Raw genomic sequence first — 13060 nt, 5'->3', positions numbered from 1 at the left:
ACATTGAGGATGGAAATAAAAGGATCCAAGAAAATAAAATGTAAGGAGGTATTAGAGGTCAGAGAGAAAGTAGAGATGTAGCAGATGAAAATAGAACATATAGCCCTAGCTGGTTTGACTCAATAGATAGAGCGTCGACTTGTGGACTGAAAGGTTACCGGTTCGATTCCAGTCAAGGGCACATGCCCAGGTTGTGGGCTTGATTCCCATTAGGGGGCTTGCAGGAGGCAGCCAATCAATGATTCTCTATCATCATTGATGTTTCTACCTCTCTCTCCCTCTCCCTTCCTCTCTGAAATCAATAAAAATATATTTTAAAAAAAGAACATATAAGTACATGTAATAATACTATAATGTAAGACTACAATTAAAGAAAATTGTCTATAATAAAGAAGACCTGATGCCCCGCTGGTGTGGCTCAGTGGTTGAGCATCGACCTATGAACCAGGAGGTCACATTTGATTCCCGGTCATGGCACATGCCTGGATTGTGGGCTTAATCCCCAGTCAGGGGTGTGCAGGAGGGAGCCTATCAATGACTCCCATCATTGATGTTTCTATCTTTCCCTCTCCTTTCTCTGAAATCAATAAAAAAATAATTTTTTTTAAAAAAGAAGAGTTGAACCTGCATCCTGAAAGTTCTAACTAAGTTCTTGGGGGGAAAATAACTAGCCCACAATTATCAACACTGAGAGATATATCCAAGTACAATTAATTAACTTAGAAGATAAATTCTCTGGACCTCTGGTTTAAAAAAATATAGGAAAGTGGCTTTGCACAGGTTTTGAACATACAAGAATTTGGTGAATACACTTCTTATGAGTCCTTTCTGAGGAATCTATCACAGGACAAACCATTCTACCAAGAGATTTGAAAAGGTCTAGGACTAAAACATAAGTGGGGATAAGGATGGAAGAATACTATGCAATGTTATATGTTCAGACAAAATAGAAATAACATAAACTTATTTATTTTTGTTAATCCTCACTCAAGGGTATTTTTCTTTCCTTTTTTAAAATATATTTTTTATTTATTTCAGAGAAGGGAGAGGGAGAGATAGAAAATCAATGATAAGAGAGAATCATTAATTGGCTGCCTCCTGCACGCCCCCTACTGGGGATCGAGCCCACTACACAGGTATGTGCCCTGACTGGACATCCATCCACGCTCAACCACTGAACCATGCCAACTGGGCTCAAATATATTTTTCCATTGATTGTTAGAGTGGAATGCAAGGCGGGGGGTGGGGGGGGAGGGGGAGGGGGAGACAGAGAGAGAGAGAGACAGAGACAGAGAGATCTGTATTTGATTGGTGCCCCAACCCGGGCTGGGGATTGAACCTGCAACCCAGGGACGGGTCCTTGACTGGAATAGAACCCACCACCTTTTGGTGCATGGGAGGAGGCTCTACCAATGAACAACACCAGCCGGGCAACCACTTGTACTTTAAAACAAAGTCCCTCAGGCTCCCCATCGTTGGAAACTGAGACCACTAAGATGGTGGCCCCCGGACTGCTTCCGCAGCCACGCATGCGCACTGGCCAGCGGAAGGCACAGAACAATCACATCGTAAATAGCACACGCGCACCATCTGGTGGAAGGCGCAAGGAAGTGATGTCATTGGGTACCGCGCATGCGCTATGGCTTGTGGAGAGGCGCGATGTTGTGACGTCATCGGGGCGCCGGGGCGGGAGTCCAGGACAAGCCTGCGAGGGTGTGCACTGGGACAGCATGATGATCTTCGGGCTCCGCGCGCGCACCTGCTGGGCTCTGGGGTCCTTCGCTGTTAGCAGGCGACCACTGCGCTCCAGTCCGCGCACCCACGCTTTCGCCAAGGAGCTCTTCCTGGGCAGGATCGAGAAGGTAACGGCAGAGCCCGGCGGACGAAGCATTCGTCTCTGCCTCCCGCTTTTTGTCCTTATCAGGAAAGACTGGGATAAGGCATTGTCCTAGTCCTTACACCAGCTTGACAAATACACCCAAGGGGCGTGCTAAAATTCCAGATTCCTGAGGCCCTCTAGGTCATATAATTTTTCCTGGAAAAAGGAAGGGTCTTTCCATGGCTGGGGGCCTGAGAATCTGCATCTGACAAGTGTTCCAGCTAATTTTTAAAAAACGTTTTAATTGAATTCAGAGAGAGGAAGGTAGAGAGAGATAGAAACATCAGTGATGAGAAAGATCGATCAGCTGTCTCCTGCATGCCCCACACTGGGACTGAGCCTGCAAACTGGGCATGTGCCCTGACCTGTAATGGAACCAGTGACCTCAAGGTGCATGGGTCATATTCAACCTTTGAGCCACACTGGCTGAGCTGTCTCTGAATCTTTTTATCTCTTCTTTGACCCACTTATTGTTTAGTAGTTATTGTTTAATATCCGCATGTTTGCTTTTTTCAGTTGATTTCCAGTTTCAAAGCATGTGGTTGGAGAATATGCTTGGTATGATTTCAGTCTTCTTAAATTGTTGAGGCTAGTTTGGAGTCCCAACATATGGTCTATCCTTGAGAATGATCCATGTGCACTAGAAGAAGAATATATAATGTGTTCTGGGATAAAAGTCTCCGTAAATATTGATTATGTCCATTTGGTCAAATGTGTCACTTAAGGCTGATATTTCCTTAATGATTATCTGTTTGGATGATCTGTTCATAGTGATTAATGGAGTATTTAAGTCCCTTACTATCATTGTGTTTTTACCAGTTTCTCCCTGTAGTTCTGTTAGTAGTTGCTCTATATATTTTGGTGCTCCCAGATTGGGTGCGTATATATTAATGTGTTATGTCTTCTTGATTTATTGTCCCCTTTATCTCTATAAAATGTCCATTTCTGTCTCTTACCTTTTTTATCTTGAAACTCATTTTGTCATGGCTATACCTGCTTTTTTCTGGATACTGTTTGCTTGGGGTATCAGATTTCACCCCATGTTTGTCTTTGCAGCTGAAATAGGTCTTTTGAAGACTGTGTATTGGGTTTCCTTTTTGATCCAACCTACTACTCTGTGTCTTTTTATTGGAGTTCAGGCTATTTACATTCAGTGTGACTATCTATATATATATAAAAGCTTAAGTGACCGTTCCAGCTGTGGGCAAACTGTGGCCCGCGGGCCGGATCCGGCTGTTCTATCCGGTTCTCTTGGTCTCCCCTCCGCTCCTTTACTTTGAATTTATATTAGTTCACACAAACACTCCATCCATGCTTTTGTTCCGGCCCTCCGGTCCAGTTTAAGAACCCATTGTGGCCCTCGAGTCAAAAAGTTTGCCCACCCCTGGAAGACAGTCATAGTCGACCAGTCACTATGATGTGCACTGACCACCAGGGGCAGAAGCTCAACGCAGGAGCTGCCCCCCTGGTGGTCAGTGCACTCCCACAGCCAATTTCCCACAACCGGCCAACCTCCCATGGTCCCTCCATCCTGCCAGCAGGCCCCAATTGGCCTGCTGCCCACCTGCCACGGTGGTGGCATGGGAGTGAGGGGAGGATGTGGGGAACTGTGTGGTGGCAAGGCGCCTATGTCGACGTCCGGCATTTGTTCCTTCTGCGCTGGGCCCGGCGATGGTCAGTTAGGTCTAGGGACCCCACCCATGCATGAATTCTTGCACCAGGCCTCTAGTTGATATATAATATAATGATTTTATTTTTTGTTTTCTTGTAGCTCTGTATCTCCATTGTTAATTTTCCCTTATGTTCTGTTTGTTATTTCATTTTGTTGGTATTCTATGATTTTTTTTCCTTGTTTCCTCTTTTTTTATGTTATATTGTTACGTGTCTCAGTTCTAGATTTTTTTTTGTAGCTACCATTAGGTTTATGTAAAAGAAAGTTTAATATATACAGTAGTTCTTTTTATTTCTGATTGCATCTTATCTCCATTTCCATGTGCAAATTCAGAACTTTACCCCTCTCCTTTTATGGTTTGTTGTCACAAATTATCCCTTTTTATGCTATTAATTTCCAAATTGCAGTAGCACTTTTCTTTTTTTAAAATATGTTTTTACTCCTTTAACCTTTATGTTACATTTAAGTGTATAGTACCCTATTCTGAACAATGGTTGCAATTTTCTGCTTCTATCTGTTAGTCATCTTACTCATAGTTGTGTATCTTTTTGTCTTTTTGTTTCAGGTAGAAGAACACTGTTGAGTATTTTGTGTAATGCAAGTCTTGTGGTGGTACATTCCCTCAGATTCTGTATTCTTGTAAAGTCTTTATTTTTTCCTTCATATATAAAGGATAATTTTGCTGGATATATTAATCTTGGCTGATGATGTCACCCTCGATAATTTGAATATTTGGTTCCACTCTTAGCTGGTAGGATTTATGCTGAAAAACTTGATGATAATCTAATGGCATTTCCTGAATGGGTTACTGAATTCTTTTTTCTGGCTGCCTTGAGAATTTTTTCTTTGTCATGAATTTTTGACAGTTTTAATGTCATGTGCCTTACAGAAAGTCTTTTTTTGTTGTTTTTGGTGTGTTTTTTTAAAAATAAATCTTTATTGTTCAGATTATTACAATAGTTCCTCTTTTTTCCTCCATAGCTCCCCTCCACCCGGTTCCCACCCCACCCTCTGCCCTTACCTCCCCCACACTGTCCTCATCCATAGGTGTACAATTTTTGTCCAGTCTCTTCCCGCACCCCCCGCACCCCTTTCTCCCTGAGAATTGTCAGTCCATTCCCTTTCTATGCCCCTGATTGTATTATATTCACCAGTTTATTCTGTTCATCAGATTTTTTATTCACTTGATTTTTAGATTCACTTGTTGATAGATATGTATTTGTTGTTCATAATTTTTATCTTTACCTTTTTCTTCTTCTTCCTCTTCTTAAAGAACACCCTTCAGCATTTCATGTAATCCTGGTTTGGTGGTGATGAACTCCTTTAGCTTTTTCTTATCTGTGAAGCTCTTTACCTGACCTTTAATTCTGAATGATAGCTTTGCTGGGTAGAGTAATCTTGGTTGTAGGTTCTTGCTATTCATCACTTTGAATATTTCTTGCCACTCCCGTCTGGCCTACATAGTTTCTGTTGAGAAACCAGCTGACAATCGTATGGGTGCTCCCTTGTAGGTAACTAACTGTTTTTCTCTTGCTGCTTTTAATATTCTCTCTTTGTCTTTTGCTCTTGGCATTTTAATTTTGATGTGTCTTGGTGTGGTCCTCTTTGGATTCCTTTTGTTTGGGGTTCTGTGCACTTCCTGGACTTGTAAGTCTATTTCTTTCACCAGGTGGGGGAAGTTTTCTGTCATTATTTCTTCTAATAGGTTTTCAGTATCTTGTTCTCTCTCTTCTTCTGGCACCCCCATAATTTGGATGTGGGTACACTTGAAGTTGTCCCAGAGGCTCCTTACACGATCTTCATATTTTTGGATTCTTTTTGCTTTTTGCTTTTCCGGTTGGGTTTTTTTTTGCTTCTTTGTATTTCAAATCTTTGATTTGATTCTTGCGATCCTCTAGTCTGCTGTTGGATCTCTGTATATTATTTTTTATTTCAGTCAGTGTATGCTTAATTTCTAGTTGGTCCTTTTTCATATCCTCGAGGGTCTCGCTAAATTTATTGGCCTTTTCTAGGAAATTCTTGAAAAACCTTATAACCGTGGTTTTGAACTTAATATCCAGTCGTTTGCTTTCCTCCATTTCTTTCATTTGTGACCTGTTTCTTTGTCTCTGCATTTTGGCTACTTCCCTGAGTTGATAGAGTTGCTTTGTGTGCTAGGTGTCCTATAGGGCCCAGTGGCTCAGCCTCCCCAGTTACCTGAGGTGGACACTCTTGGTGCACCCCTTTGTGGACTGTGTGCCAGCCTTGTTGTAGTTAAGTCTTGATTGTTGTTGGTATCACTGGGAGGAATTGACCTCCAGGCCAATTGCTGTGAGGATCAGCTGTGTCTACGCTGGGAGAACCTCTGTGCTGGAGACACCCTTATGAGACAAGACTTTCCAAAGCCTCTGTGCTCAGCTTGGATGGGACGGAGTATCAGGGCGAGGCAGACAGCAATGGCTTCCCATCAGCCCTGCCCTAAGAGGTCCCTGGGTCTCAGTGTCCCACGGTAATCACTGCAAGCACCTCTGAGAGAAAGCCACCCTCGAGTTTCGCCCACTGCCAGACAGTCCAGTTTCTCCCCGAATGAGTCTGGATCCCCAGAGTCTCGCCCGGAACTGGAGTTCAGAGCAGTCGGGAGCTTTTGTCTCCCTCCCAATTGAGAAAGCCAGCCATGTACTCAGTTGCCAGCCCTCTCCGCGTGCGCGCCTCTGTACCTCTGCCTTCTGCAGCTCCTCTGAGTCTCATACTATGGGTAGTATGGGTATTTTAATGATGTTAATTCTTCCAGTCCATGAATACTCTATATGCTTCCATATTTATATCTTCCTCAATTTTATTTCTTTTTTTTTAAATAAATCTTTATTCAGATTATTACAATTGTTTCTCCTTTTTCCCCCCATAGCTCCCCTCCACCCCTTTCCCACCCCACCTTCTGCCCTTACCTCCCCCCCACTGTCCTCATCCATGGGTGTACGATTTTTGTCCAGTCTCTTCCTGAACCCCCCATACCCCTTTCCCCCTGAGAATTATCAGTCCACTCCCTTTCTATGCCCCTGATTCTATTATATTCACCAGATTATTCTGTTCCTCAGGTTTTTAATTCACTTGATTTTTAGGTTCACTTGTTGGTAGATATGTATTTGTTGTTCATAATTTTTCTCTTTACTTTTTTCTTCTTCTTCCTCTTCTTAAAGAATACCTTTCAGCATTTCATATAATACTGGTTTGGTGGCGATGAACTCCTTTAGCTTTTTCTTATCTGTGAAGCTCTTTATCTGCCCTTCAATTCTGAATGATAGCTTTTCTGGGTAGAGTAATCTTGGTTGTAGGTTCTTGTTATTCATCACTTTGAATATTTCTTGCCACTCCCGTCTGGCCTGCATAGTTTCTGTTGAGAAATCAGCTGACAATCGTATGGGTGCTTCCTTGTAGGTAACTAACTGTTTTTCTCTTGCTGCTTTTAATATTTTCTCTTTGTCTTTTGCTCTTGGCATTTTAATTATGATGTGTCTTGGTGTGGTCCTCTTTGGATTCCTTTTGTTTGGGGTTCTGTGCACTTCCTGGACTTGTAAGTCTATTTCTTTCACCAGGTGGGGAAGTTTTCAGTCATTATTTCTTCAAATAGTTTTTCAGTATCTTGTTCTCTCTCTTCTTCTGGCACCCCCATAATTCTGATGTTGGTACGCTTGAAGTTGTCCCAGAGGCTTCTTACACTGTCTTCAACTTTTTGGATTTTTTTTTGCTTTTTGCTTTTTCGGTTGAGTGTTTTTTGCTTCTTTGTATTTCAATTCTTTGACTTGATTCTTGTGTTCCTCTAGTCTGTTGTTGGGTCTCTGTATAATATTTTTTATTTCAGTCAGTGTATGTTTAATTTCTAGTTGGTCCTTTTTCATATCTTCGAGGGTCTCGTTATATTTATCAGCCTTTTCTAGGATATTCTTGAAAAGCCTTATAACCGTGGTTTTGAATTCTATATCCAGTCGTTTTTTTTCTTCCATTTGTTTCGTTTGTGATCTGTTTCTTTGACGCCGCATTTTCACTGCTTCCCTGAGTTGGTAGGGTAGATTTGTGTGCTAGGTTTCCTATATGGCCCAGTGGGTTGGCCTCCTCAGTTAACCTGAGGTGGACACTCTTGGTGCACCCCTTTGTGGACTGTGTGTACAGCCTTGTTGTAATTAAGTCTTGATTGTTGTTGGTATCACTGGGAGGAATTGACCTCCAGGCCAGTTGGCTGTGAGGATCAGCTGTGTCTACGCTGGGAGAAGTTCGGTGCTGGAGACAGCCTTATAGGATTAGACTTGCCAAATTGCAATAGCCTCTGTGCTCAGCTTGGATGGGGTGGAGTCTCAGGGCGGAGCAGACAGTCTTGGCTTCCAGTCAGCCTTGCCCTTGCATGCGCGCGCGCGCCTCTAGACCTCTGCCTTCCCCGGCTCCCGAGTCTCAGCCCAAGAGTCCAGACTCCCCCCACAAGAGCGTGGGTCCCCAGGGGCTCGCCTGGAACTGGGGTTCAGTGCAGTCAGAACTGGGGCTCAGTGCAGTCAGGAGCTTCTGACTCCCTTCCACTAGGGAAAGCCTGTGGCAACCTCCGCAGCCTTTGTGCACACTGGCATGCGTGCGCCTCCAGACCTCTGCCTTCCCCGGTTCCCGAGTCTCCGCCCGAGAGTCCAGATTCCCCCCACGTAAGAGCGTGGGTCCCCTGGGGCTCGCCTGGAACTGGGGTTCAGTGCAGTCAGGAGCTTCTGACTCCCTTCTTCTAGGGAAAGCCTGTAGCAACCTCCGCAGCCTTTGTGCACACTGGTGCGTGCGCGCGCGCTTCAAGACCCCTGCCCGCCGGGGCTCCCCCGGGTCTCCCCCGGGTCTCCGAGTCTCCAGGTGCCTTTCTCTCTACCTGACAGTCCAGAATCCCCCTGTATGAGCCTGGGTCCACGGGGTTTCGCCCGGGACTGGGGTTCAGTGCAGTCAGAACTGGGGTTCAGTGCCGTCGGGGGCTTCCTTCCCCCTTCCACCAGAGAAAGTCAGCCAGGCTCTCAGCCGCCCTTCCTCTCTGCGTGCACAAAGACCCTTTGCCGTACCTCCAATTCTCTGTGAGCTTTTCTCTTTCCTTCTAGTTGTAGAATTTTCACTCAGCCAGCTTTCCTGTGGTTCTGGATGGTGTCCGTTCTGTCCTTTAGTTGTAGTTTTGAAATTGCTGTGCGAGACAGCAGTTTAGGTGCTTACCTATGCTGCCGTCTTGGTTTCTCCCTCAATTTTACTTCTTTATTCTTCGTACCTCTGCCTTCTGCAGCTCCTCTTTCTCTTTCCTTCTAGTTATAGAATTTCCACTCAGCCAGCCTTCCTGTGGTTCTGGATGATGTCCGTTTGTGTTTTAGTTGTAGTTTTGAAATCGTTGTGCAAGGCAGCAGTTTAGGTGTTTACCTATGCCGCCATCTTGGTTTCTTCCCAGAAGGTCTTTTTGGATTGAGATAATAGATGTTCTATATGCTTTTTGGATTTGAGGATCCAGTTCTTTGCACAGGTTTGGGAAATTCTCATTGATTATTTGTTTGAATGAGTTCTCCCTGTTCCCTTCTTTTTTTTTTTTTATTGTTAACATTATTGCAGATGTGCCCATATTCTCTCCCTTTGTCCCCCTCCACCCTACCTCCACTCGCGCCCCCTTGTGTCCATCACCACACTGTTGTCTTTGTCTGTGGGTTATGCATAGATGTTCTTTGGCTAATCCCTTCACCTTCTTTTTTTTTTTTTTTTAAATACATTTTATTGATTTTTCACAGAGAGGGAGGGAGAGGGACAGAGAGTTAGAAACATCAATGAGAGAGAAACATCGATCAGCTGCCTCCTGCACACTCCCCACTGGGGATGTGCCCGCAACCAAGGTACATGCCCTTGACCGGAATCGAACCTGGGACCCTTGAGTCTGCAGGCCGATGCTCTATCCACTGAGCCAAACCGGTTAGGGCTCCCTTCACCTTCTTTTATCCACTCCCCCCACCCCTCCATTCTTGATGCCTTTTTGTCTTTTTTTAAAAAATATATTTTAAAAAATCTTTATTGTTGAGAATATTACAGATGTCCCTCTCCCCACCCACCTCCCCCATAGCCTCCCTCCACCCTGCTCAGGCCTTCACCACCCTGTTTTCTGTGTTCATAAGTAATGCATATATGCATTATAAGATCTTTGTTTAATCTCTTCCTGTCCCCCCCCCCCCCAGCTCCCTTCACTCTAAGAATCATTAGTCTCTTCCATTTGCATGCCTCGGATTGTGTTTTATTCACCAGTTTATTCTATTCATTAGATTCCTTATTTATTTTTAGATTCAATTGGTGATAGATATGTATTTATTGCCATTTTATTATTAATATTTTTTATCTTTTTCTCCTTCTTCTTCCTCTTCTTAAAGAATACCTGTCAACATTTTGTGTAATACTGGTTTGGTGGTGATTAATTCCTTTAGCTTTTTCTTGTCTGTGAAACTCTTTATCTGACCTTCAATTCTAAATGATAGCTTTGATGGGTAGAGCAATCTTGGTTGAAGGTCCTTGCTATTCATCACTTTGAATATTTCTTTTTTTTTTCTTTGAATATTTCTTGTCACTCCCTTCTGACCTGCATAGTGTCTGTTGAGAAATCAGCTGTCAGTTGTATGGGCACTCCCTTGTATGTAACTAACTGCTTTTTTCTTGCTGCTTTTAAGATTCTCTCTGTCTTTAGCCCTTGGCATTTTAATTATGATGTGTCTTGGTGTGGGCCTCTTTGGGTTCCTCTTGATTGGGACTCTCTGTGCTTCTTGGACTTGTAAGTCTGTTTATTTCACCAGGTAGGGAAAGTTTTCTGTAATTATTTCTTCAAATAGGTTTTTAATGGTGTCTGGTGTGGGTCTGGGACCCCTTGTTCCTCATAGCAGCCTCTGCAGGGAAGGATATCCCTCTGATTAAAAAAATGGCTCACATGGGTTTCGGACCAGCCTGTTCTGCACTTCCACCTCTCCTACCACTCTCAACGTGTTTTCCTCTTTACTTCTCTATTTTAGGGCTTCTGTTTAGCCAGCTTTCACACTGTTCTGAATAATGGTTGTTCTGTATTTTAGTTGTAATTTTGATGTGGCTGTGGGAGGTGGCGAGTACCGGCATTTACCTATGCCACCATCTTGGTTCTCTCTCCTTGATGCCTTTTCTTATGCCAATACCAAGCTGTGATTACAGTGTTCTTGTGGTATAGTTTGATATCAGTTATTGTGATACTGCCAACTTGGTTCTTCTTTCGCAAGATTGCTGAGGCTATAAAGGGTTTTTGTGGTTTTTTTGGGGGGTTCCATATAAATTTTTGGAATGTCTGTTTTATTTTTATTTTTTTAAATATATTCTTACTGATTTCAGAGAGGGAGAGAGAGATAGAAACATCAATGATGAGAGTGAATCATTGATTGGCTGCCTCCTGCATGTCCCTGAATGGGGATCAAGCCTGCAACCCAGTCATGTGTCCTTGACTGGAATCGAGCCCAGGACTCTTCAGTCTGAAGGCTGATGATCTAGCCACTGAATCAAACCAGCTAGGGCTGGAATGTCTGTTTTAGATCTGTGAAATGTGCCGTTGTTATTTTAATAGGAATTGTGTTTAATCTATAGATTGCTTTGGGTAGTATGGGTATTTTAATGATGTTAATCCTTCCAGTCCATGAATACGATATATGCTTCCATATTTGTATCTTCCTCAATTTTATTTCTTTAGTATCATATAGTTTTCCGAGTATAGGTCTTTTACCTCCTTTGTTAAATTTATTTCTAGGTACTTTATTTATTCTTGTTGCAATAGTAAATGGGATTTTTTCCCCAGTTTCTCTGTTTGTCAATTCATTATTGGTGTATAGAAATGCCACTGATTTCTGAATATTAATTTTGTATCCTGCTACTTTGCTGAATTAATTTATTAAATGTAGTAGTTTTTTTGGTGGAGTCTTTAGGGTTTTCTGTGTACAATATCATGTCATCTGCAAATAATAGTTTTACTTCCTTCTTTACTATTTGGATTCCTTTTATTTTTTCTTCTTGTCTGATTGCTGTGGCTAGGACTTCCAGTACTATGTTGAGTAAGAGTGGTGAAAGTGGACATCCCTGTCTTGTTCCTGATCTTAAGGGAAACACTTTTAATTTTTGCCCATTGAGTATTATATTGGCTGTGGGTTTGTCATATATGGATTTTATTACGTTGGGGTATGTTTCCTCTATTCCCACTTCCCACTTTGCTGAGAGTTTTTATCATAAACGGTAGTTGGGTTTTATCAAATGCCTTTTCTGCATCTGGTCATGTGGCTTTTATCCTTCATTTTGTTTATGTGGCATATCATGTTTATTGATTTGCGGATGTTGAACATCTTTGCATTCTAGTAATAAGTCCCATTTGATCATGGTGTATGATCTTTTTAATGTATTGTTGGACCTGGTTTGCTAATATTTTGTTGAGGATTTTAGCATCGATATTCATCAGGGATATTGACCCATAATTCTTTCTTTGTAATGTCTTTATCTGGTTTTAGAATTAGAATAATTCTGGCCTTGTATAATAGGCTTGAGAGCTTTCCCTCCTCTTGAATCGTTTGGAATAGTTTAAGAAGCATAGTTGCTAGTTTTTCTTTGAATATTGTTAAAATTCACTTGTGAAGCCATCCAGTCTAGGACTTTTATTTGTTGGGAGGTTTTTTGTTTGTTTTTTTCAATTACTCCTTTGATTTCATTAATTATAATATGTCTATTCAGATTCTCTGATTCTTCCTGATTCAGTTTTGGAAGATCGTACTATGTTTCTAGGAATTTATCCATTTCTTCCAGAATGTTCAATTTGTTGGCATATAGTTTTACCTAATATTTCCTTTTTTAAAAAAAAATATATTTTATTGATTTTTTACAGAGAGGAAGGGAGAGGGATAGAGAGTTAGAAACATCGATGAGAGAGAAACATCGATCAACTGCCTCCTGCACACCCCCTCTTGGGGATGTGCCTGCAACCAAGGTACATGCCCTTGACTGGAATTGAACCTGGGACCCTTCAGTACCCAGGCTGACGCTCTATCCACTGAGCCAAACGGGTTAGGCCCCTAATATTTTCTTACAATCCTTTGTATTTCTTTGGTGTCAGTTGTTACTTCTCTTTTATTTATTTTTCTTGATGAGTCTGATAAAAGGTTTGTCAATCATGTTTACCAGTATCTTTTCAAAGAATCATTTCTTGGTTTCATTGATCTTTTGTATTGTGTTTTTAAATTTTATTTCTTTTATTTCTGCTCTGATCTTTTTTTTATTTCCTTCTACTCACTCTGGGCTTTGTTTGTTGTTCTTTCTCAAGTTTCTTTAATTTTAAAGTTAGATTGTTTATTTAAGCTTTTTCTTGTTTCTTGAGATAGCCTGTAATGCTATTAATTTCCCTTTTAGGACTGCTTTTGTTGTGTGTTTAATTTCCCTTTTAGGACTGATTTTGGATTGTTGTGTTCTCATTTCCATTTGCTTCAAGGTATCTTTTGATTTCTTCCTTG

At 42.0% G+C, this 13060-nt stretch overlaps 1 protein-coding gene across 2 annotated transcripts in view; it reads left to right on the top strand.

Annotated features, from left to right (window-relative positions):
- The first annotated feature begins 1664 nt into the window (after window positions 1-1664).
- Window positions 1665-13060, top strand: part of ACAD9 (acyl-CoA dehydrogenase family member 9) — a 78976-nt gene continuing 67580 nt past the window's right edge. The window contains exon 1 of one of the 2 annotated variants that reach the window (XM_080657470.1): window positions 1665-1862. In XM_080657470.1, the coding sequence (XP_080513596.1) occupies window positions 1731-1862 (132 nt within the window). In that variant the 5' untranslated portion in view covers window positions 1665-1730. The remainder of the gene's footprint in view (window positions 1863-13060) is intronic. The other variant, XM_080657471.1, reaches the window with a different exon arrangement.

Source organism: Plecotus auritus, assembly GCF_963455305.1.
Source record: "Plecotus auritus genome assembly, chromosome: 2".
NCBI classification, from domain to species: Eukaryota; Metazoa; Chordata; class Mammalia; order Chiroptera; family Vespertilionidae; genus Plecotus; species Plecotus auritus.
The sequence above is the reverse complement of the archived record's forward strand: the minus strand, read 5'-3'. Positions and strand labels throughout refer to the sequence as shown.